The sequence below is a fragment of the Lagopus leucura genome, unplaced genomic scaffold (genome assembly GCF_019238085.1).
Source record: "Lagopus leucura isolate 7727_CA_CO unplaced genomic scaffold, USGS_WTPT01 Super-Scaffold_739, whole genome shotgun sequence".
NCBI classification, from domain to species: Eukaryota; Metazoa; Chordata; class Aves; order Galliformes; family Phasianidae; genus Lagopus; species Lagopus leucura.
The window spans coordinates 20,318,854-20,344,957 of record NW_024962255.1 but is presented as its reverse complement, the minus strand read 5'-3'; the positions used below and the strand labels follow the sequence as shown (position 1 = coordinate 20,344,957).

The following is a 26,104-nucleotide window of genomic DNA, read 5'->3' as shown; positions in this document are numbered from 1 at the left end:
TTCCACAAGCTTATAACCATCCAAGCATTCTGGCTTAAAAGAATAATTCACGTTTCTACTAGGCCTACTCTAAGTTGAGACAGGTCACGTGTTGGCTAAGTCTGTTGTTGCCACTGTTGTTGATTTCATCTCATTCTCACGACAGAACTGCACAATGTAATCAGGATTCGAATTCATGCCTACACTGTCAGGAATGTCAAAGTGCATTTGAACGCATCTCAGTCAAATGTTAGGCACATACGTAATACAGGTGTTTGAACATCACAGAAAGAAAGTTAAGCTTATACAACATCAACAATTGCATCCAAGCCACTTCCAATCCTTGACCTACTCCTCGTCTCACAGAGGCTTAAAGGAAAGAACTGAAGTCAGTGAAATACTTGTTGTCCCTGTCATATAGTAAACACCAGGAAGCAGGATTATCCTCTATTACTAAATGCTCTACTGCTGAGAGCATGGGCTGCACAAATGAGATACTTTTCTCAGCTCAGAATGAAGAAATGTAGCCTACAGGACTGAAATCACAAAAAAATATATAGAAATTATGCATAGACTACAAACATATCTAAACTACAGCATTGGAATTGAAGGGAATTATAATCTTTCTTACCTCTGTCAAAGTTATACTGCTGAGAAATTATTTCTCCCCAGTATTTAGCACATTCTGCAGACAGCTTCTTTGGTTTGTCTAGACGACGAATTGCTAAAGCTTGGATGTGTTTTTGGAAGGCCTCTTCTGTCATATCTTCTATACATTTCTCCATAGTCTTTAAGAACGCTTCAACTCTGCTTTCTAAATAATGTGGTGGCTTTTCAGATTGGATAATAAATCGCAGACCCTGTATGCCATTTGCCCGACGTGGACCACTGAACACAATGTAACCTTAGCAAAACAAGAACAGTAACAGATTTAAAGAAATCCCTTGTTCAAGCATTAAGTCTGCAAAACATGGCAATTTTGATAGGGATGTGGAAGAAAGGAAGCATACTAACAAAGAAAAGAAAATTTGTCATTGGTATTAGGTAATCAGAAATCAAGTTGTACTATAGTGCTTAATTGGACTCGACACCAGGAACTTATTATTTTTCCATAAAGTCTGATCTGAATTCACTTTGCACTATTTCTTGTATCCTAACAATTTGATATAAGGAAACTAATCCTTTCATTTCTACTTGCAGCTTTACCTTATCTGAGCCTTCCCTAAGGAACATAACCCTTTCTTTAGTCTTACTCCCCTTTTTGTAACAAATCTGTCACGTTTCAGTCTTGTAGATGTTGTTTTATAGCTCTCTAATCATTCCTTGATTCTTCGTCAAAACTGGACATAGTATTTCAAAATCCTTATTTGAAGAGCACAGAAATATTGTGAATCTTGGAAGCTCTTTTTATCTATCCCAGTTCTTCTTTTAAACAGCAGCTTGACACAGTTCATATATGTTTTACATCTGATCCACAGTAACCTAGTGATTGTTTTCTACATAACTGCTACGCAGCCAGTTGTTTTCTGTTACTCCTGCCAAAACATTCCCAACTGCATCTAATCTGTATTCAAGCCATATTTTCAAAATGTCAAACTAAGTTTGAATTCTAATTCTGTCTTCCCACACACTTGCCTCTTCTTCCATCTTAGAAATCTGAAGATTTAGTAAGCCTAAACTCTTCTATTGAGTACATTTTAAATCCTAAGTAACACTGGATGACACTGGATGAATAGAGAACCATTCTTATTAATTTTCTGATCACAACTTTCCATCCAAACATGAAGCTTTTTGAATTTAGGTGCTCTCTTCAGCTTGTTTGTGAATGTTACACCTCTTTCATACTATCGAGGCGAGATCCACAACAGTGCCATTACCACCCAGTCAGGCAGGCAAAGTATTTAAAAAAAAAAAAAAAAAAAAAGGTTACTTTGACACCACTTTGCCTAGTAATCGTTTCTCAGTTGTTTTCTATGAGTTTGCAACTGGTTTGATAGCATTCTAGGAATTAGAATGAAACTGACAGATCTGTAATTTTCTTGCCCTTTTATTTCCAAAAGAAATGTTTAACACTTAGTATCTTTTTTTTTTTTTTTTTCCCAGTACCACACTTACCATTTGAAAATTCTCAGTTACAATTTCTAGTTCCAGGTATCTAGTATTTTGCTTTTGAAATACAGAATTCATCATACTTGAACTCTTCAAAAAGCTACTACTTTTCCCTTCCTTTGTTTTTCTTGTACTGCTGAAGTATTTATTGAATGAGTGCCAGGTACTTTCTCTACTGTCCAATAGAATGTCAAGAGTTATCAGTCTTTCTCCCTTAGCTTTCTCAGAGATCTTACTAACAATTTCATTGAGTTTACTGATTCTCGCTGGTATTTCTGCTGTCTTTCCTCCTAAGTCTTGTAAACTCCCTACTTTGGCAATCACGCCACACTGGTTTCTGTACTGACATGCGCGCATAGTTCTTCCTCACTGATTTCCCCCACGTTCTTTTTAACAGTTATCTCCAACTTCTACAAGAAACCTGCCACCAACACATTCCAAAAACTGGCTAAACCACCTGGGTCCTGCCCTACTTTCAAGAGATATCTAGACTGATATGATGTGTGAGATTCTTCTAGCAGCTTACAAGAAATCTAATCTTGCCCAATCTCCCTGGTAATTCGTAACTCTGTAATGGTACTGATGTTCTTTTTCCATTCAGTCATTATACTGAAACATCCCTCTGCCTTTCACATTTGAAAAAAAATAAAACCCTAAACAAACAAACACAAAAACCCTAAAAATCTGATGGTATTACTTATTAATATTTCAATCCTGCAAACTGTTATGCAAGTCCTTGTCTCTTTCAGTTATCCAATATGGAATAGCCTGACCAGTTTTTAGACTTACTGGTTCAGATAATGATTGTTTGTTCTTCCTAGTGGACAGCTGTATTCTTAACACACCTGAAATGCATGTTAATACTACTTCGTTAGTACTGCAGCTTACCATTGCCCACACAGCTGTATTCCTAAGCTAGAGGTTGTAAATCCTTCCACTCGGAAGTAGGATCACAAGCAGAAAAGACTAAACTGCTGCTGATTCTTTAAGAAGATCTAAAATTTAGGAATTGATCTTATCTCCTTCTGGTAAAAATTCTGCACAGTTGTTCTGTTGTTGTTGTTTTTAAACTAGGGAGGATTTCAGATATTTAAGACTAATGTTAAGAATTAGGCTTGCTTATTCTCAGTTTAGAATGTGTGAACAGTAACATTCCTTTGAGTCATCAGCAGTTAAAATGATTTGCATTTACCATTTGTCCTTTAAATGGCATTCACTGATCAGGGAAAGAACACCTCATCATGTCTCATGCAAGTGTGTGAATATGCATGCCTGGGTTTATACAGACAATAATCACTATGGGAATACTTACCTAATTGTTCCTTAGTGCGCAGAGTATTGAAGCATGGTTCTGAGATAATTTGACAAAAGAGCTCCAAAAACATATTCTCAGAAGTGCTCTGCATATCTGTCTGGTAATATATTTCAATGCCACAATTGTTATGTACTTCATTTCTCTGTTGATACACAAACCATCCCCCTAAAAGACAAACATAAAACAGTTAGATTACAGTTTAGGTAAATACATACTGTTTACTTAGAAAGCATATATTTTTATTGTCCAGTATTAAAAATGGCTATCACTTGTGGAATCCAATTAAAATAAATGCTTCAGGACTTTTAAAGCAGAATTTCCACTAACAGATCATGCACGGTTTTCAAGTAACAGGAAAAGAAAACATTATTTTAATACATCAAGATGACATAGCTTGAACACATCAGAAGGTAACTAGAAGCTTGCTGTTTCTCAAGCAAGTAGTTTGGAACTGAAGTTCCAAAACTGCATTGCCTGGAATGCAGTTTCTAAAGACAAACATAAACATCATAAACATTCTGTGAATATTAAAAATAATTTAGTAACAACGGTTTCTTCGGTTACATGGTAGCTTTCAGATTGCTGATCAGCTATGGATAATTGATTTTGGCTGCTTAGCCAAAAATGTCATCATTCCTGTGTAGCTCCCAAGAATTCCTTGAAGCTCATTTCTTAAATGTAACATTTTCCACACAATAGAAGTCATAAAAGCACTATGAGAAGAAAAGATATCAGAAATAAAGAATATATACTTGTGTAAAGCTTTTATTTTTCCAAATAAAAGGAGTTTTTTGGACAATCCTTCACTGAATGTTCACTTAATACCTGGAAGTGCTCAAAGAATGATGCTTACTCAAATATGTCTTCTACACGTAATGTACAACGTGAGAGATTTTATTTCCATTAAGCATACAGAGTGAATTAAGACTGAAGGTCAACTTATGCACATGAATTAAAAATGAAATCAAATATACAAAAATATATGTATATATTTGTGTATAATTTTACTTACATAAAACTACAGCCTAATTTGCTACATCTGCGGTTTAAAATAATTTGAAATAAATCTGATTTTGAAACAAAGTCCAAGCAACAGAGAGTATTATTCATCTTAAAGTGCCATTAGCAGACCAAGAACCTAGATTTCATGTACAACGAAAAAATTTGAAGTAACCATTTAACTTACTGTCAGGAAGTTGCACTTCTCTGTATCTCACTAGCTGACTGGGAAGGAGTGGCTTTGTATGAGCGTGCTCAATAAGAGTGTCCTCAACCATTTGCATAATTCCTAGTGCAGCCTTGAAGAGAAAACACAAGGACTTCCATATACAAGTGTGTTAAAATGAGGAAGGGAAAAAAACTTTATTTTTTCCCTTGTCATTAACCAAGTGCTACATGCATTCAGTAGTCACTAGCAGTGTTTTGTAGCATCTCCTGCTAGTGAAACATCACAGAGCTACTATAACAACATCTTGTGAGAAATACTGCTATGCCAGTATTCCAAATAGAAAGTAAAAACGTATACACTTTACGTATAAGAAAGATATTGGGCGTTGGTTTTGTACATACTTTCAAGTATTTGGTTAAATTTCCGACACAAATTACAACTGTAACTTTTTTTGTTGAAGACAAAAGAAACATTTTCTGTTTTTTACTCCCAAAGACACAACTGATAGCAGAGGGCTATTTTTTATGGACTAACATTCCTGCTCAGCTTCATACAAAGCAATTCATTTAGCAGAATCATGGATTCTTGAAGCTTTGTTAGTTAGCCTGGTACTTACAAATGGAATAGCAGGATCTGCAGCATTCTTTATGCAGCTTGATCACATTACAGCAATAACATGTAGCACAGACTTTAAAATATTTAGATCTAAGCTGTTTTTTTATTAAATTTCCAAGAGCAATACAAGGGAGCACACAGCCTAATAAATCAGAAGTGGAAAAAATGACACCATGATTGTCCCATAAAGAAAAAAAGAAGTACGTCAAATTATGTAAACTAAAATTATGTAGACAAAGCTGCTTTAAGATATGAGAAGGTTAAACTAGCCTTTCATTTTTAATGCTACTTTTAAATAAAAACTGTGTTATTAAAGAAAGTATCACACCAACCTGTTTAGTTATATTGCCATGGAGAAGAGCTTCAATGTGTAACCGTGACAACAGTTGAGATATAAAGGCCTTGAGGCGGGGAAGAGTGACATCTAGAATAGATATCAGGATAGTTAAATCAATTACCTGCATTTCTACATTAAGAAATACCTAATTCATTTCTAGATGTGGTATATTTCTTACAGGAGCAAAAAGACATTGTCATAAAAAAACCTGAATCTCTCCTTACAAATGCAACCCTGGAAAGCTTCCAGGTCTAAATAGCAGTGCTCATCATATAGCTTGCTTTGCTTAGAATTCATGTATCGTCTGACCCAGATTCCAAAAAGAGAAGAAAAAAAAAAAAAAAAAAAAAGAGCCTTCTGAAGTCTTCTTTCCAGTCATTCCAAGCAAACATTCATTCTCCAGAGAAAACAGTAGTAATCATTTAGGTGGTGTTCCAAAATAAAGCTATTAACTAAATAAGAAAAATGCAATTTGTAATGCTTGAGAAACACACTGTACATTTACTATCTTGACTAAAAAAAAAAAATCAACTGAAATAGTGTTTTGATGCTATCCCTGTAATAAACAATACACAAGAAAAATATTATTTGCAATATATCCCAAAGTACACACACACATGCATTCTATATTAGCCTACCTTTGTAAAGCAGTTTTCATATATAAATCAAAATACAACATACAGAATCAATGGAATGAGAGAGGATTGGAAGAGTGGATGAGAGGTTCCTCCTAAAGCTGACAAATACGTTGTTAATTCCCTGACTCTACATGAACCCCTACTTCTTTTTATCTTAAATGTGCATTACAAAACCTTTGGAAGAGCACATGGTCCTTTTATTGTTGCATAATCCTAATCTTAACTTGCACTATTAATGAGCACTATTAATAAGTCTATAGACAAAAAAAGATAAATTGCTTTGAAGGAGAGAGGATGTGAGGAAAATAAAATCAGACGTGAATTCCCTGTATTTCAAGCAGATTTCCTGCAGTGCTAAGCAGACAGCATTCCACTCCAGCATTCTTTTTAAACATTCTTATGCTGAATAGAGTAAAAGTAATTTTGTAAAGATGACTTAGAAAAGAAACACAACATCTGTTTGGCTTTGAAATTCAACAGTCATTAAGCTGAACTCACTGCCATGAAAACTGGCATTAGCTTTCACATGGACTCCACAATCTCTAAGGTGCCTGCAATCATTCAAGAGACCATACAGCTAAACATCTGCATTTCTATCTTGGAGTAATCCAAGGAAAAACTCCTGCACCTCTGTGCAGCTGGCTTCAGGCATCTAATGAAGCAATGTTAAGCACCAGAACTTCAGACAGTATGGTATGTGCCAGTCCGATAAGTAAGAATGTGAATTCTGAATCACATCATCACATCTGAATGTTAAGTTCTTAAATCTTGTAAGTTGTAATTTCTTCTTCTCCCCACATAGTGGGGGCACTTGCTTTTTGTTAACAACCACAGTCTTCTTTATTCTTAACCTTTTTTTTTTTTTTTTTTAATTATTTTCTACAGAAATGGAAATGTGTGTTGGGAAGTACAATACAGCTGATACATTCCAATGTATCTGCAAGGTGTCAGCTGGAGTCCAAATGAATTTAGTGCTGGTTATGCCACACTCAGGCTCATATCCACAAAATGGGCTACCTTAGCACTGGCAAGAAGCTGCATCAGATTAATGGCAGAGTCAGATCAAACTGGGTCCGTACCTTTGTACGGTCGTTTGGATGACCTATTCAACTTTCCAGAAATTGGAGGGCATCTTCCATAAGAAAAAAAAAAAATTAAACAAACAAACAAAAACAAACTTTAAAATTGGCAGAGCATTACCATCAAGAGCTTCTTTTAATTCATCTTTGGTCCAAGCAACTTCTGTCATCAGGAGTCGCAGGTAATACATTGCATGCTGGTGAGGCTGTTCAGCCCTGAAGTTGTTAAGTGATCTCATATACTGAAACAAAATAAGTTCAAATTACAGAGCTCCATTCCTACACATGAAATATTAACTCTGTCCTTTCAACTTCGTGTATCATCAAGTAAGTACATTCTGAATGTCAACAACTGTCTTTTGCCTGTTAGCAGTTTTAAAATTGGTTTAAGTCATTTTAGTAATAAAGTAATATCATGAGGCTACAGATTAAGTAGTTATTATAATGTTGCTTGTACTAGAATGAAACCAAATTTCTCAATAAAATTGTTATATTCTAATCCTAAATAAACATCAAGATGAAGTTGATGTAAGTAGGAAACATACATTCTATGATATTTGCTCAGTGGGGAAAAAAAAGCAAACAAGCTAGGAGACAAGGTTTTTTTCTAACCATTTGAGCATAGGGAAAAATGTAGATTCATTTAGGAAATTCTTTGCATTCTTAGCTTGGATAAAATACAAGAGAATAATCAGTGAGCCCGCCACAAAGGAACTTTCCCAGTCCTTTGCAAAACAAAACCTTTTTTCTCCTGGAGAAGAATTGAAAGCAGAAAATAATAGTTTCAGCAAGCTGAAATCTGGTTCTACAGAGATGCTAATTAGCATATCATATCCATTACAGGAGAGAAGTTCATTTCAGATTACACCGGTGAGAAAGAGCAACTGTTAAGTTGCTGAGGACGCATCCCTTTCTGTCCCAAACAGAAGAAAGCTGTTACCTCTCTAATCTGTCCTTATTTTATACAAATTGTCTGTGCAATGAAATCTACAAAACATGCGTAAATACAGACACAAAGCTTAAGTGGACCATAAATACAGAAACATCTTGAAATAAAAGAAAATCACCCCAAGCAGATCATTCACAGACCCGTGGGTTTGTGGGTTTTTTTTGTTTTGTTGTTGGGCATGGACTTGTTTTAGCTTCACATTTGTAAAACCCAGTTACAACCTCCTAATTTATATTCCATATATAGAAATCAGTCATTCAATTTTGGAAGTTCAGTTTCCAGAAGACAACATGTATTTGAACAACTGATTACTTCTGCACTGAATGGTCTTAGGCCAGGAGCAGAGCTCCTCTTCACCTCTGGTGAGAAAAAATATTGCAGATCTCAAAACTTCCCTTCTCCCTTCATGCTATGTCTAGATCACATTGAAGATTTTCTAAATTGTAAAACAATATACATAATTTTTTTTTTTTTCTCCTTCCTGAATTCTACTCTTATCAAAGCAAGCTTCAATCTCTTAGCCAATTCCAAGAAAGATTGACTGAAAGTAGATTCACTAGGCTATTTTAACCTAAGAATGTAATACAGATACAATGGGAAACTCACAGATATAAAAAAAAAAAAGAAAAGAAAAAAGCCTCTAGAGTCCCAGTGGGACAGAATTTAACTTTGTCTAGATGGATAATTAGCCCGCAAGATTACAGTTCAAGTCAAACATTAAATTATTCTAAGGTGCAAATTTTTCATGTAGCTTACCGCTTCCTTGATAATTTCAAATCTTTTTTCATCAATCTCAAAAGTAGCCATTTTCTCAATGATCTTCTTGAGCAAGATATGTTGCTTGTCATTATAACCTTTCACAGAGAGCTATGAAAAAAGTGCATAATTAGCTTTAAATGCATAACATGAAAAAATAACTACCGAATCTCACAGGACTCAATGAACAATAAAATCTTGTGTATTTGTCCAAGAGTTACGAATGCACAGAATCCATGTAAAACTAGATGATGTAACCAAGTTGTTCTCAGAATAACGGTACTTTGCATTTATAAGTACTGAGTTCAGTTAGTAAACAAGCTCAGAGTACTGAAGTGGTTTTACTCCAGGTTTTGCATGCCAGTAATGAAATTAGATTCACAGCCTTCTGAAATTGTCCCCAGTCTATGTTTAATCCTGTTTCATGTTTATATTTTTGTGCAACAAGACGTTTTACGTAAGTGGAAGTAAGCAGAAGCCCTAGAAAGGAAGCCCTGCCAAGAACTATGCAATTTATAATAAGCAATGGTGCTGAGCTATAGATCTGATCATACAAATTTTCTGCAAAGCATTCACAGAGTAAGTTAGGTCATTAAAAACAAAAATAAAACAAAGATTACTGTATGATCCCATCAAGGCATAGAAAGTTTTGCCCAGTGAAAAGGGCTTTAGAAGACCTTTTGGGTTAAAAAAAAAAAAAAAAAAAAAAAAAAAAAAGGCTTCAAAATTTGGTATGGAGGAAAGGAAGTTTAATTAGATTAGTACAGTATCATTATTAGGGTAAAACCAAACATGCAGGTCAATTCCTGCTTTTCACTAGGAAAAAGCTTTTCTTCTGCAGTTACAGAAACACATGTAAACACTGAATTTGAGGAAAAAGCTATGATAAATGGATTTAGGGCAAAAGACTGACATCCTAGATTAGCATGAGAACCCTGTTTTATAAAAATGTAGGTGATTTTTCTTAGTAGCATGTAACCCTGCTTAAGTTATCAAGACAATACAGATATACATACTGAATACAAAGATCTCTCACATAAAGAAAATAATCCTGGAAATTCCCTGATACCAAAACAGAAGAACTGATTTTAGTATTTTAAAATATAGTCTTTAAAGAACAGGAATGAAAAGTCCTGTCCTAAATAAATAAATAAATCTCATATTTAAAATAACTCTATAATTCCAAACCGTGACTACAAATGAAGAAAGATTACCCCCCCCTTCTCTGACCATGAAGCATCAGCAAGCTTTGAGACTGAGAACAGATAATCGTGTTTGAAGTTTAAGTGAATGCTACCAGGAAATGAGATATTAGATTTGTGTTGGCTAAAAAAAGAAACTGCAGGGATAAAAACACTGTACTTTTTTTTCATACAGAAAATACAAGGACAATATACTCTCTTACAAAGAGATTTTGAAAATAATACAGGAAATTTCAAAATAAATCTTGTTATATAATGATGGTCAGCAAAAGCATTCAACAGAACTTCAAGGAAGACTATTTAAACCTTCTTCCATAAATCTCAGAGGTGAAGATAAATAAGAAATAACCACACATCATATCATCGTTATTTCTGAAGTAAATATAGTCAGCACTTGAAAATACGTTATAAAACGTATAATAAAAATGCACACTAAAGAAAAGCCAAAAATGTCCAGCACTGAATTCTAGTGAGCACATGCACCATCCATTTCCACAGCTCACTACAGCAGAATTAGAAGACTATGACAAAATCTGTAGAGCTAAGACTCATTCAAAAACTTTAATCTTTTCGTGTAGAAACTAGCAATAGTATTCTCAAGATTACCATGCAAGCAAGTAAAAATGAATGCAACTAGAATGCAACAGCTGCACTGCACACGTGTTCACAAGACACTGCAATCTCAAAGAGGTCATTCAGCACTGATTAAAATGCATTGTTTTGCTTTGCCTTTAATTCATGATATATACGCCAGGGAAAAAACATTAACCACCTCATTTAGAAATGCAGAAGTCAAATGTTTTCTCCAAGCTAAACAGTTCACAAGCTGTTTCATTTCCTCCTGTGTTTCTTTCTTACTTACAAGTATTGCATTCATTCCTGATGCAATGCCATAGACCAAACCTGAGAGGCGTGCTGCATATGTATACTCTTTTAAATCATCCTTCAACAACCTGATAAACAGGTATGTCATGTTGCAATGGAGAGGATCAGCATAAATGTAGCGACTAACAAAAAGAAAAACAAAAGAAATGCTTTGATACCTCAAGCAGTGACAAAGTAATGGATGAAGAAACATGACTGAAGAGTATGTATATGCAGCCTCATGACCAGTAGTTCTTGAAAAGGAAAGCTGAAGTATATCATTTATATAATAGCATGAAAAGGGGGTCTTCTACCCCATCAGTCAGAAAGTTTTTAAGAGATATCTGGCAAACTGAAATAAAAACTTGCATTAGATTGCTTTTTTCTTTCTTTTAGATGGAGGAAGAAATCTTACAACTAATGCATTTCATGAATGACATAAAAGAAAAGGAAGAAAATTTGCTTAATATGAATGGAAAGATTGTTGTAGACTTTGAACGAAATTCAACTTAAAATTCAAATCAAAGAAAGGATGGTTAATAATTAAGATCAAAAAGGAGTAACAGCCTTAGACCCACAATGGAAAAAGCTGTTTTTTAAATAAAAGTTCTTCCACCAAATCAATATAAAAATGTTGATGAGTGGAAGTAGTTTTAAGTCTCTAATCTCTTCCTTGATATGGGTACTTACATACATCCCATAGATGGTATTTTGGAGATCATAGTTCAAGCCAGCTAGTTCTGCTGCATATGCATACTCGTTGAGGGAGTCTTTGAGTAGTTCAAGGTATAAATAGGCCATGTTACAATGCAAGGGATCCACGTAAGCAAATGGGCTGGAAGAAAGTGTTGAAAGTAAAACATGCAGTTTAAAATTACTTCTCATTTTCTTTTGGCCCTTCTAAATTTGATCTGAAGGAAGCAATATTTACTGCAGGTATGCTGAGGGATCCCATCATGAAGGTTTCCTATTTTGAAGCCAAATATGAATATGCCTGAAAATAACTACTTAGCTCACTTATGGTCTCAGTGATGCTAAATACCTTAAAGATTCCAGAAATATTCCTTTACTTGTGCTGATAAATGAAGATACGTTGTATTTATTTTGCTGCATGTCAGAACTCACCACGAGTAAAATAAACACAACCTGAATGAATTATTTAACAGATCAAAATGAAAACCTACATACTGAACATTAATTTGATTAATACTTTTAACATTAACATTTTTATCAGAAAATAAACCAGTTTTTACAGAAACTAAGACATTAGCAATTCACAGTACATGCAAATCTCAACTCAGGAAAGAAGTTTTGCATACCACTTTTACATCAACAGCCATACAAACTCTACTTTTGACTCAGTGGAATCTGATCACATACACTACTGTTACAAAGTTCTCAAGAAGAAATGCAACTCAAAGACTCAAGCCATACTTCAACTGTACTGATGTTTGTTAAATACCTGAGATGTTTAAAGATTAGCAAAGTCAATACAACTTATTTGTTGGGTATTTGTTCCTAAAGCTTCTTAAGTACACGTAAATTCATTACCAAGTTCCCAAAAATAACCTGTAGTATTGAAGACCAATTGCTATCAGGACTGGATATTTGACAGCATTCAACAGTATCAACAAAATAAAGCAAAGACAGATCACATCACCAGCACTGTACCTGCTGATAACTTTAAGATGTAGGCTATGCTGTTTTACTAATACTGTGTTAATTATTCTGGGTTGGGCTTCAATAACTGAAGTAAATGTCACCAAAAGAACAGGACTCTGCTATCTGCTTTCTCCCTAAAGTAAGTTTTCCAAACTGAGCAATTTTTTTTTATGCCCAGTGATGCAAATCCAATTAATACAGATTTATTTATTTTTAATTAAGACTGAATTCAAAGCAAAATGTAGGACAGTCCTATCTTATACTCCCCCCACAAACTCATTATATTCTTTTCTATTAGTTGGCCATGGCCAACAGGGAATTTCAAAAATAATGAAGACTACTAAATAGTTGTTCAATGAAAAATATCAGAAAGCAATTATAACAACACTGTTCTGGTAGTTGTTTTTTTATTACTGATAACTTTGTAAATAAATGCTTATTCTTAGTCTACCTTTTTTTTTTTTTTTAACTGGACTTGAGGAAGAAAAAGCCATAAACATAGATTGATTGAAAAATATCTTAAATATTTTTCCTGTTTCAGCAAGCTGCATGTGTCAAAATCAGTGTCAACAGTGAAGTGTTGATAGAAGGTCATCTTACGAGCTACTGTTTTTAATCAAAGGCACTCAAATTATTTAAAATGTTTTTTAAATTGGAAGATAGCACATATGCTTAAGTAGGTCAAATATAATTAGCGCTGTATTTTAACATCCATCTCTCCAAAACATGAGAAATGATGGGCAGGTGTTATAACCTTTAGAAGGTTTTCACAGCAATTGCGCATAACATTGTTTTGCACCTTTGTAAAGAGGGGTGCGCGTTGAGTTCTCAAGTCATAATTCACATGAAAGCAAAAGCTTTTTAATCGCCTTTTAAGCTGGACAGTAATTCCCATGTCAGAAGACTTCACTGTTTTGTTTCTTTAATACAAGCCTTGCACAGTGCCCCTACCTTAGGATTTTCAGTTTTCAAACTTGGCAACTTCAGAAGATTGATATATTCAGACAGCCCCTAATGAAGTTATACATTTGAGGGAGAAGTCATCCTCATCAACTTCATCTTTAAAAAAAAAAAAAAGAAATCTACACAGCAGTTATTGCTGGAACATCTGAGTCAGGAATTCTTCCAACGATCTGTGATGATCAGGGCTGACAGGCAGTAGAAATCTCCGTCATTTTTCCTACCCTACTGAAGCAGTCTGTGGTGTGAGACAAAAGTACAAGTCTAACTGAGAAGAGCTGTCACCATACTGTGCATATGTGCACATACTTATACCCTTGTGTGCTCTACATAAAATTTGTTACTATCTTTTAATCTGCCAAAAACTGCTTTAGAAATTGAATCCTTCATAGCTCATTTGAAATTTGTTGGAATACACACAAACGCAGCCTCCATCAATAAAATCCTATTTTGGATTTCAGCCACACACAGTCCAGTGAAAATCCACTGGGTGTGAACAGAAGTATTGTATTGTTGTTCCCTGAATAAGATACAAGCAGACACCATTTTGATCTTCCATGCCCTGACATACCAAAGTCAAAACAATCAAAATGTTTGTGCTGTAGTTTCTAAAGAAAAATGAAAGAGGAAATGCCTACACAACCCATTTTTCCTAGCACTAGTTCTGACACTCTGAAAAAACCCTCAGTATAAAATTCTGCCAAGGGCATGTAGGGAAAAACGAATTGGTGTCACTCAGAAGAAGGACTCAACAGCTCATCTATGAGAATCTATCAGAGCCCATATAACAGCAGCTCCAGCAATATCAGTAACCTGGCCAAAGGAAGAGATCCTGAAATTATTTTCATTTTCCAAAATCCAACACAGAAATTACTATACTCTGAGGACAGCAGTGAACTTGCACATTAAATTCAAAAGTTAGAAATTATTACTCCCAACAATCCAGAGCACTGAGAAGTTATGTTGTTCTCATGTTAATTTAAAAAAAAAAAAAAAAAAAAAAAAAGGGTAATGCAAGACCAGAATTAACATTACAGCACTCAGTCATGCATACTGAAGTAAGAATCACACATTCACTGATAATGCAGAGGTGTTCATCCAAACAGTTACTGATGTAAATTAAGCAAAATCCAACAATTATAAACTTTATACTGGATAGCATTATGCGAGTGGAAACAGAACTTGAATACTAATAAAAATATCAGAATAGCATTTTAGAAAGAATATTACCTTTGAACTTTTCTCATTTAGTCATCAGTGCAAAAAAGCAGCCACACCCATTCTTAAAAAGCTGTATTGCAAAACTCCATGCAGGTGTTACTAGCAGACGCATTTTAGGTATAGCAAACAAAATTTCTTTTCATGGGCCTTCCTGCTGTCTCACTCTCACTGCACATTACACCAGGTAAGGACAACCACTTTAAAGCCACAGTACATGGAAGAGTTTTTAATCACAGAAATGCAGATTCACAACAAATAAGATGTTTTCTGAGATAAATTTTTGTTAATTATTTAACATTGCATACCTGAAAAACTCAAAGTTGAGACAAGCCTTCGGCAAAAAGAATTTGTCATCTTGCTTGAACCACAGTTTACTCATAGCAGTGTCCTGTGTCAAGAAAAGAGGTTAAGTCACCTAAATTCTAACTGTAATACATGTAACAATTTTTTTAAAAAGTCAATTACTTCAAATGTCAGTGTTGTCTCCTTAAATTCACATTTTTTCTATGTCAGTTGGCATATACACCCATCACTTATTAAGGCTACCTTCTTAACCATAAAGCACTTTCACATGCAGTTACACAGCTGTAACATTGTGAACGAGCTTATGGTCATCCTGGGAACAATTGCTCCAGAGCACGAATGCTCAAACAGAACTGTCTGCTGCTGCAGACATTAAGAAGTGCCATCATGGGGACAACACCGAGGAGATTACAGCAGCACATTGATGCATGTTTTATACAAAGGGTGTAATTGTATATTTAATGCTCTTAGTAAAAGTGATTAATTCACAGCACATTGCTTTAAAGTAGCAATGGTAAGAAAAAAAGCAATGTATTTTAAAGAGTAGTTAAACTAGATGGAAATTAGAAGATCTATCACCAAAAACATTTAGAGAAATCTCCCAGCAGAAAAAAAAGAATCAGAACAACCTCGCTTATTCCTTTTTCTCCCACAAACATTATGAAATAAATACATTGTCTATTCTAACTTCATCTCCCTAACATCTTTTCTATTATTGCCACACGTGAGAGCTCTATGTTTTAAGTATAAAGATATTTCTCTTTCTCATATTTTTGAGCAGATGTTCTTTGCTTCTCAGAGATCTGCCATGGTATTTTCCTTCTCCTTTCTACTTTAAAGAACTAAGTCCCATACCTTACAGCACAGCACATAATATTCCACTCATACTAAGCAGCAAGATTACAGCTTATCTCTCTGACAAATATTTCTTCTACTAAACGACTATTACTCTATTACACAATGTAGGACACATTGCATAAACTGACTACAGTGCTGGAGACTTGATGCAATAGCGTATCTCTGCTGATCCAATTCTTGTAATGATTTGCTATGGGGTCAGACAAATGCCAGGGCCCACAGAAAGAAAACAGCACAGACATACAGCTGGTGACAAAATAGAAGAGATGTGGGCAAAATATACGAGATAGCTATTTTATCAAGTACAGAAGGTTAAAAACACTCCCCCTCAAAAAGTATTTTAAAGGCAAAGGAAAAACCAATAGCAAATACATTTCTAAAGTAATGAAAGCAAAGCTTTTGTGCAAATCAATTGCTTAGTTGCTACAGAGACACTGAAGGACCATCAAGTTTCTGTAGCAAACCAATTAGTGCTACTTACTAGAGCTGTAGTATTTGTCCCTGCTGAGGTTTAGGGTTTCAGTTCAGGAAGAACATTAATATAAACTCAAAGTCCTCCTCTGTTAATAAGAGTGCTTCAAGTATATGCCTAAAGTGCCCTGTGCAGAACAAATATGTTTTCCTGAAGGATCTCTTTGCACTAAAGTAGACTTATATTAATCTAATGTGCATAAAAGTGTTTCTGAATTAATTTAGTATTCAAGCTGAAGCACGACACATAACTGAAGAGCTTTTCCTATTTAGCCTCCAACTAAGCCCAGAGCAGAGATGAGCATTATCAGCAAAGACAAGTACATGCCAGTATCTTGAAGTAGTTCTTAATTTTTCAAATACTGAGATTTGCTAGACAAATTGAGATTATTAAATGATGATAAAATTTCCAGGAGACTGGGGAGTGATATTTATGTTTACATCTTTCTGTCTCCATGCAATTGCAAGCTTTCCTCATGCACAGTTACAAACCGATAGCCTTGTCTGCACCCTCAATTTACTGAACACTGCTCAAAAAATACAAGATGGGCAGTCAACCTTCTGCTGGATCAACAGTTTCAATACTATTTCTATTAACTTTTAACACACTTCCAAAAGGACAAGAGTTCAAGTTGCCTGAAGATTCATTTTCATAGGAACCCAAGCAGCCATAACCCAAAGTTCAGTACAAAAGGACTTTCTATTGTCTAGCAATACCTAGAAGATTTCTATTTTTTAAATTATGTTCTGGCATACGATATGACTTCTATTTTAAAAAACACACTGCAAACTTAACTGCTAACTTCCTGAAGGTTAGCAAGCAAACAGAAAAGATACAGATACCTTACCTTGACAAGGGCAGGGTACTGAGTTGCATCTTTTTCCAATGGTAAAATCTCAAAGTTAGTAGGAATGAACTCATTCTTCATTGGAAGCTTGAATTTCCCATTCAAGTCAGCATTTTGCCATTTCTAGACAAATAGTAAGAACGATAAGGCTAAGAAAAATTTCTGTTTAAATAATATATATAACATACATATATACTATATGTATGCATACATATATTACATACACTTATTGCTTTTCTGCTGTAACAGAAGACTGAGGAATACACTCCACTAGCTGGTGTGTAAATTCTAGCAAGGTAACTGGAAAAAACAAAAATCTGGGGAACGGGGTAGGATGAAGAGCTCAGCAGGAAGGTGACAAAAGAAAAAAAAAATATTTTTTTTAAAGTTTCTAGTACAAGGGTTCTGTGTCTCACCTTTTCTGCTACTACTAAGTGAAGGCATCACACTAAATGCATAAGCAAAAACTTTAAATCAAGAACAAAGGCATGATCAACCTACACGAAGTGATACGTTCCCAAGCAGGGTCTATTCAAAGCATGTTAGGCAGGTCCAGTATAGCTTTAGAGCGTATTTAGTCTTCTCTTTCAGAAGAAGTAGTAATCAGTAGCAAGACTCAATAAGGATTTGCTCACTTTCATTGATAGAGCTTTGATTATTATAAGTTCAATTAATATGCTCATTTTGTAACTTGCAAAGATCAATTTCAGAAACAGTTACATACAACAGTTGTAAAAACATCCCTTTCTTAACAGAATAGTTCATCAACATTTAACAGATGTAAGCACAAAGTTTTTAAAATTTAGAAGTAGCCACTGCATATTATGGACTTTTCATAGAAAAACTGTGTAACATTCTCCACATTAAAACTTTATATGGCTTAAGACCATTAAAATGAGTATGTTCAACGTAAGAAATTTAAATGTAAAGAGCAACATAAGATCCTCAGTTAAACAGACTCATTGCATATTTTTTGTACTATACACAGAGCAGATTTCAGGGCTTTTCCTTCCCCTAGAGGGAAAATTAGACTAAGATTCACCACTGTCTTTCATTTGGACATAGTGGAATACATTAAATGTTTTAACATGCCTTAATAACTTCATCAGAAATTGCTTCTTGCTTGTATTGTGTTCCATACCAGTCTTCAGTTCGATCAGTTTTTCCTTCAAAAGACTTGGACACTATTGCAACTCTAAAAACAAAAAGACAAAGCACTTTGGCATGAATGTATCTGGGAAAAACTGAGAAATTATTCAAAGCACTATTTCTGTTCCATCATTAGCATGCATTTATTTGTGGAAATGGCCCCTGGACAATTAAAGGACAATTTAGATAGTGACGATAAATACACAGAACTACACACTATAGCCATCAGCATAATTTAATTTCACCATTTTTTCTTCAAGCGTTACAACCTAGAGTTACACACGACTGCTGTAATCCATTCCTGTTTCTTAGGCTTTGTCCTTGTTCTAGAAAACAAGGAAAACAGTCCCCGAGACCTTCTTCAGAAAGAATGAAGTGACTAATGGTGGTTTTCATTTTTAAATTGACATTTGTTTTGTTTGTTTATGAAGATGAAGTCAACATATTCCACAATCAATAAATACTACAGGATTACACTGTTAGAAACCCAGAGGAAAAAAAATGTGAGATTACAAGTCCAGAATAAAGAAAACCGGAAGTGTACAGTCTTCAGAACAGGTACCAAGCAATGATACACTCCTTGAATTCTTTTAAGCTGCCTATAACAACATGAAAGAGTACTCAACAGAAATACGTAGAATTCTGAGATGGCCAGAAAGAGGTAAACACAGTTATCTCCCACATACATTTGGTGACCACTAAATGCTGGATTGCACAGTAACAAACTTTGTCAAATGTTGTGCAGATGGCTAAAGCACATGTTAAAGTGTCTAAACTTATACAGTACAAGTGTTCTTCAACAGCACAGTAGCCACAGGCTAGGAACATTCTGTTGTGTATTTTTAACGAGTAAGGCAAAGGGGCAGAAATCAAATACTCATGTGGACATATCTCAAGCTATAGTACTTGACTTTATAAATGTTCTACTGGAGAATACATCTGGGATGAATTTTGCAATACTCTGAAAAGTTTAAATACATGGAATATTAATACTGTAAATGTTTATCTCCTTATTCCTCCTTATTCATCTAATGCATATACGTAAATGGCTAAATGATCCAACAAGGTCGAAGAATCCTGTTGTATTAAGTTCAAGACTCCTCCATTAGCAAGATTTTCGAATTATTGTAATTTAACCTCTATTTTGCATTTCAAGCAGCAGGATGGGAGTGGGATAAAAAAGTCACTAGACAATAGCTAGCATTAGATGCGTTTAAATGAGAAATGCATCTCAGAATGACATGGGATTTAAAAACATTCTCTAGCAGTAGATCTGAACTGAAGGAGGACTTGTGCTGCTTATTTTGAAACAGACACACTAAACAGCAGTAATCAAATCTCATGTTTCAGTGATACAGACAATTACCTCAGGGTAGCCACATGATTAGCATGAGTATGTGAACAGACACAAATACAGCTTTTACACAAAGCCCCCTGCTTTTCTTCAACAGTGCTGAGATGTCCAAACCTGGACATTCATCTTAGAAAGATATATTTCATGTCTCATTGTAAACAGCAATAGAATTGGTTAACATTTTTGTTGCAACTTCGTATTATGACAGTTTCTAAAGTGTTTGCATGCTATATCTATTTTTTCTTTTACTTGGTATTGTTTCTTTTTTTATAAATACTCAGCAAAGAGCTAAGCACTTTAGTTCCAGAGAATATTTACTCTTGCAGAATAGCAGACACCATCTCAGTGAACAAGGCAAAATCCATTACAGAGATTGGTGTTTACATAAAAAAAAGCCATAGGAATATTCTCTGCTCTGCATTTTAACTTGGACAGCTGGTGAGCAAAAGCTCTAGCCCGTATAGATGAAGTTGCTAAGAGACTGTAAAAAAAAAACAAAAAAACATAACATCCATTAAAATTTCATAGCTACCTACCAGGCCTTTTCTGCCATCCTGAAATTCAAACAAAGTCTTAAGCTAAAAGATTATCCTGATAAAATTCCAATAATGATGTGGATTGAGAAGCTAGACAAAGGTGTGCCATAATACACAAATGTCTTTCATGCTACTGCTTGATCATCAGTATCCTGGAGAAGGGTAAGAGTGAGGAATGTAGTAACAATATAAGAACCCATACAGTTGCTGCTTTAAAGAGCTAAGAATAATTCTACCTGGTCAATGTATAGAAAATGAAATTGTAGCAGCAAGCTTTATCAGTAGTGCTGCTTCATGGGATCCTCCTGCCCTCCCTATACCTTGAGTCACCATTGGAATAAATAGCAAAAGAAAAAAAAAAAAAAAAAAAAAAAAGCCCATAGTCACATAAAACAAACATAAAAGTGTTTGATGTGCTTGTAACTCAAGCACCTAAACCAAGCACCTACAGCAAAGAACAGCAGGACAGAAAAAGGGGAGAAAGAAGCACCATGTGTAGAAATAGAATCCTGTGCAGTCATTTAAATGTATCATGATGTATCTTTGAAGTTCCCAATCACTCCTTTTCATTCCTGTGATGTGATGAAGTGTTGAACGATGAACATCCTATGGTTTAAGACAGTGCTGAAGCTCACCAGAAATGTAAAATAGGCAACCTTTAGATTAAGTATGTTGTAAGCAGTTCATAATAAACAAGTACAATCAGAACTGTGAGCCACTCATGAAAAACAAATGCAGCTGAATCTACAACACAATTTCCTTCTCTATGTACTTCCTTGAATATGCAATCCGTTGAAGTTCACAGTTACTCAGTCACGTGCTGTGTCTCTATGAAAGCATAATTTGTGATGGGACACAACACATTATGATTTTCAAAATGTTTCATCAAACTTAATGCAAACAAACAAACAACTCTGACATACACACAATATTTCTAACTTGTTTATCTGCAGGGATGAATATCAGGAACTGTTCTGAAACAACTACTTGTTCAATGTGAAATTCAGTCCCCTAGAAATTTCTCTATCAACGTTTTTGGCACTCATTTTATTTTTCTTCACTCTAGGATTCTGCTAATGCTGCTCTTTGGATATCAAGAAAGAAAAAGAGACTATGTATAATCCAGAAGAAAAGTTCTTTAGTTGCTTAACCTGATGAGTCACTAACTTCTTAACTTTTAATAAGAGCATTTATACTGCAGATGATGGGGAAAAAATGTATTGGAAACAACAGGAAAATTATCTTTTTCAGCTAAGATTGTGACACATGCCTTATCTTCACAGATGGCTGGCAAAACCCAACGCAGTTTGAACAAGTAAAAATTATACTTGGTTCTTAAAAAGGTTTCTCTCTTGGGGAAATTAAGCTACTAAATGCATCAAGTAATGTGTGGGGGCAGGAGGAGAATATAACAATTTCCTGTTATGGCTCAATCAAACAGAAGAACATATGGATACTTGCTACCATCTGTGAGTACAGTTATCTTTCCACATTTTTTAAAAACTCAACTTGTTAAGAAAATAACATGGTCAAAAATCTAAACTATTTTCTTTCAAAGCAGTCTCTATGAACACAGCTACCCCAATATAGATATGCCAAGAAAAGTCCTTAATGCAGGTAAATTCCAAAAACATTATGAAAAGCAAATAATAAATCCATGACATGAAGCAGTGTGTCAAACCAAGGAAAACTTAACCACTGCAAGACAGTTTATACAAAGCAAAAATTCTAAGAACAACTAGAATTCAAATTTGTGTGGAAATTCTGGCTAAGCTTTAAGAGTAGATGTATTACATACTCCCCATCACTTAGTAAAAGCAGCCTTTGTATTACAGTAAGCCTTGGTATCTAATTTTCAGGAATTAGGATGAACATGAAAACAGACTCAAAATAGAAGTATTTAATACAACAGAAAAGGAAACCTGGATATTTTCTTTCAAGTTTTGCTTGTTCAAAATGCACTCACTCCAAGTACTAAACCTTCAGTTGTAGTATCCCACACACATTACACATAGATGCACACCCACATACAAAAACATTGGCGCTTCTTTAAAGGGCATTAATTACTATGGCAACTGCTGTCACCGACACAGGCAGCTCCATTTATTTTATCATTTCCAGTATACTCCCAGAAACAGCAGAACCCCATGGTATCTGCAAATACAGATGATAATTCAATTCTATTAGAGTTTATCCAATGATTTCAAATATACTGTTTTTAAAAAATAAACTAATTTAAAGCATTAACTAAATGAATACACGGGAGTTTGTCATATATGAACGTGTGCCTCACTGTCCTTCTACATACATCACTTCAAGAATTGTATACAAAGCACACTCAAAAAGACAAAAAAATCACCTTTTTTTAAACATGACTAGCTTCTAAAACATTCTAAAAGGTGTTCAAGAACTGTAACACTGACATACAGAATCATAAGCAACATCATGTTGCAACAACTTATTATAGCTAAACTGAAAGAAAAGAAAAAAAAACAGGCTCCAAAGTGCTAGTATGATTATGGCTCATGAAGCCTTGATATGCTCTCTCCCTTTCTCGTAACTAGATTGCATTAAGTCACAAACATATCAATTTGTTATGTGGATAAATGGCTATATTACAGAACAGATGACTGAGAAGCAACTGATATTTTGTCTGTTTTACTCCAGGCACAACCTGATCTTCTCTTTCCAATACTTAGATCCTTCTCTAAATGAGCAGAATTATTGAAATTTTATTTCCACAGCACTCAGTGCTACAGCAACTAATTTTATATTTTAAAATATCCCAATTGATTTGAATTGACATGATTTTCATAGATTGCAAGCTAAGGCATGAAGAAATTTACGAGAATTTCATTTCAGATGCTTATTAAGACCTTTTTCTTTGTATCATACAGCACCTTACATTTATCACACAACTTCCAACTGCATTGGTAGATCAAGCAAAGATGTGGCACTGGCATCTTATTAAGTAGCTCTAGAGGATTTCTCTTCCTTAAGAATTGAAATAGAAGTTGTACGGGGAAAAAGGTAATAATTTATATATTTAAGTACATGTTTACAGAAAGCAGAAAAAAATAGCAAGATTTGCTTAACAAGTTTGCCTTTCATAGACTGTATCACAATTGGCATATGTTTTTCTGTTCAGTTTCTCCAAATTTGGTCCCACTACTTCTGCTGCTGCTCCATCTGTCTCCTTTTCTGACACCTCTATGCAATGTTTTCATGACTCTCACTTTAATACTCCTGCTAAGGAGTATTGATATATACTTTTCTTTTAGTCTTTTCTCGTAAGTCCAGCTCTGCCTACTACAACCAATTCCTACTCCCTTCTCATCTCTTCAGCAGACAGCCTTTCTTCTTCATCTTTTAATTAGGTAACAGTCCTCAAGACCTACCTATAACTCTGCTCAAATTATCCCATGATTTCCATTGCCACCTTTACTGTCCCAAGTTTCTCCTCTCAGTGTTAACCATTTGCCCTGGCAAATGCCCTTCCTCCCTCTCCACGAACACTCCCTTTGTTAGCCCCCCAATTTTTTTTCTCTGGCACTTCCAGATTCCCCCATTTGTACATCATCTTTTGTCAAAGTATGTGTTTCAGTGCACCCACTTCTCTCATCTGTATCATACCACTCTTGTTCAACTATTCAAATACACTAAGTACGTCTGTTCTTTATGAAGCCTCTCTTTTTCACTCTGCTTGGGTGATTACAGAAGGTCCTCTAAAGCACAGAAGAGAGAAGCTTCTTCCTTTCCTTTCAACACCTGATCTGACCATCTGCTGAGTCCTGGAATCCATACTTCAACACATTGAAGCTACAAAGAAAGCGCGCATACAGCACAGTCACTTGCATCAAAGAGATGTTCTGGAAGCCTGGGAGATTTTAGCAGCTAAAGATGCAGCTATTTCTACCCACGTAAATTGATTTGCTTGTAGAGGCTCTATTAGTCTGCACAAAGCCTGGGAACACATGCACAGTAGATAAAAGCCATCCTCTTAACAGATTTCCAGAAATAGGTCTAAATAAAAAGGACTGCAGCATTATGTTAAAAAATACCCCAGAATTTAAGTGATGCAGGTTAACTTTTACTAAGCTTTTTCCTCAGTAACAGTTGAGCTATTCTGAATAATTATCTTCCTAAAAACAGTTTCAGTCTGAGGAAAACATCCTGCATAGAAAAGACCAAAAGGATGGTTTTGGCTGTACAGGACACTTACCTATCTCCAATGGAGAGCAGAAAGAAGGCTCATTAACACACAGAACTGCTGTCTCTTTTACAGCAACATTTACTCTGGAGCTGCAAGAGACACCTAAGAACTTGTATTTCCATTACTTCTTTGCCTTTCTCACAAGACTTGGGTTAAAATATGACCCAATTAAACTTACCGAATGTTTTCTGGTCTCAGTTTATCCAATACCATCTCTATTAAATCAGGCCTGAATTCTTCAAGCAAATATTCAGCAGCCAATACTTCTTCTATGGGATAATACTGAAAAACAGAGAACAAACACAGAGATGAATAAAAAACTAAGCACAAAAAAAAGAACAGCAATGTAAAATGTAAAGGACATTAAAACTGTAGCTTTAACCCGTATCAACTTCAAACTTCCAAAGACCTCTTTAAATCACTCTTAAAACTAAACAAGAGTGAGAATATTCTGATTATGCAGATCATATTTTTCCTACACTGTTAATTTTACATAATGTGTATTACTAGATTTCCCTCTTGAAATATTGCATGTTTCAATATAGAAAGTCACCTATCTCTAAATACTGTTTTGAACTAAAGTAAAAATAACATGGTAAATGCTGACCCCTGGAGGATATTTTTAAAGATCGAAGAACACCAAGTAATCAGTGTTTGGGAAAGCAAAACATAATGAAGCAAGCAAACAAACAAACAAAAAAAAGGGTCTTTTTCTAAGAATTTTCCCAAGAATTCAAGAGTTTTTATAATTTATGAAAAGCATCTTTCAAATATCTAAAAGTACAATACACATTTACTCAATTTTAATTCTAGCATTAGAATTAAATGGTAAGATTATCTCCAGACACTCCTCCTAATCTCAACCACTCTCTGATTATGTTTCAGAAAGTCTGTTTTATTTTGGGAACATTATATTCTGACCTGAATTGACCTACATGCATCAAATTCAAATGAAATCTTAAAAATGGTAAACATAAAAAAAAAAAAAAGAAAGAAAAGAAAAATTCCAAGAGTACAGCGAGCCAGGGAACAACTATCTGGAAAGCATGAAGCTTATAAGACAAACAGGAAATGTAATTCAACAGAAGAGTTTAGCAGTGATTCATTATACAACCACAACTGTTTTTTTTTTGTTGTTGTTGTTGTTTTGTTTTTTTGTTTTTTTTTTTTTTTCACATAGAACTTCTACTTTTTTTTTTTCCTAAATCCTTTTGACAAACGTATAACAACATTGCATTTCCTTACACTAACTTACATAGGTTCTCCAAGTTATGAAAAACACTTTTTTGTAAGCATAAGAAATCACCACGCAATAGACCTAGCTTGGTTACTTCGTAATGTGAACTTAGTAGAACTCAGGAAAAAAAGCACAGAATTAGAATCAGAACAGGTATTTTTCAATTTCTGCTTAAGCAATTAATACCAGAATTAACATCACCATTTGTACTGCAAAGCACTGCAAGAGATAAAAAACACTGTCCTGATTCGTTATTCTGATCTTTGGAATACTGCTGTCAA

The 26,104-nt window shown here is 34.8% G+C and overlaps 1 protein-coding gene across 3 annotated transcripts in view; it reads right to left on the bottom strand.

Annotated features, from left to right (window-relative positions):
- IDE (insulin degrading enzyme) overlaps window positions 1–26,104 on the bottom strand; it is a 53,411-nt gene that overhangs the window by 8,302 nt on the left and 19,005 nt on the right. For 2 of the 3 annotated variants that reach the window (XM_042862936.1, XM_042862934.1), the window contains exons 11-21: window positions 24,765–24,868; window positions 18,427–18,529; window positions 17,335–17,457; window positions 15,160–15,242; window positions 11,702–11,846; window positions 8,946–9,056; window positions 7,362–7,482; window positions 5,519–5,610; window positions 4,590–4,701; window positions 3,401–3,568; window positions 611–883 (exon numbers count right to left, since the gene is read on the bottom strand). In XM_042862936.1, coding sequence (XP_042718870.1) covers window positions 611–883; window positions 3,401–3,568; window positions 4,590–4,701; window positions 5,519–5,610; window positions 7,362–7,482; window positions 8,946–9,056; window positions 11,702–11,846; window positions 15,160–15,242; window positions 17,335–17,457; window positions 18,427–18,529; window positions 24,765–24,868 — 1,435 coding nt within the window. Of the gene's footprint in view, window positions 1–610; window positions 884–3,400; window positions 3,569–4,589; window positions 4,702–5,518; window positions 5,611–7,361; window positions 7,483–8,945; window positions 9,057–11,009; window positions 11,155–11,701; window positions 11,847–15,159; window positions 15,243–17,334; window positions 17,458–18,426; window positions 18,530–24,764; window positions 24,869–26,104 lie in introns of all 3 variants that reach the window. The other variant, XM_042862935.1, reaches the window with a different exon arrangement.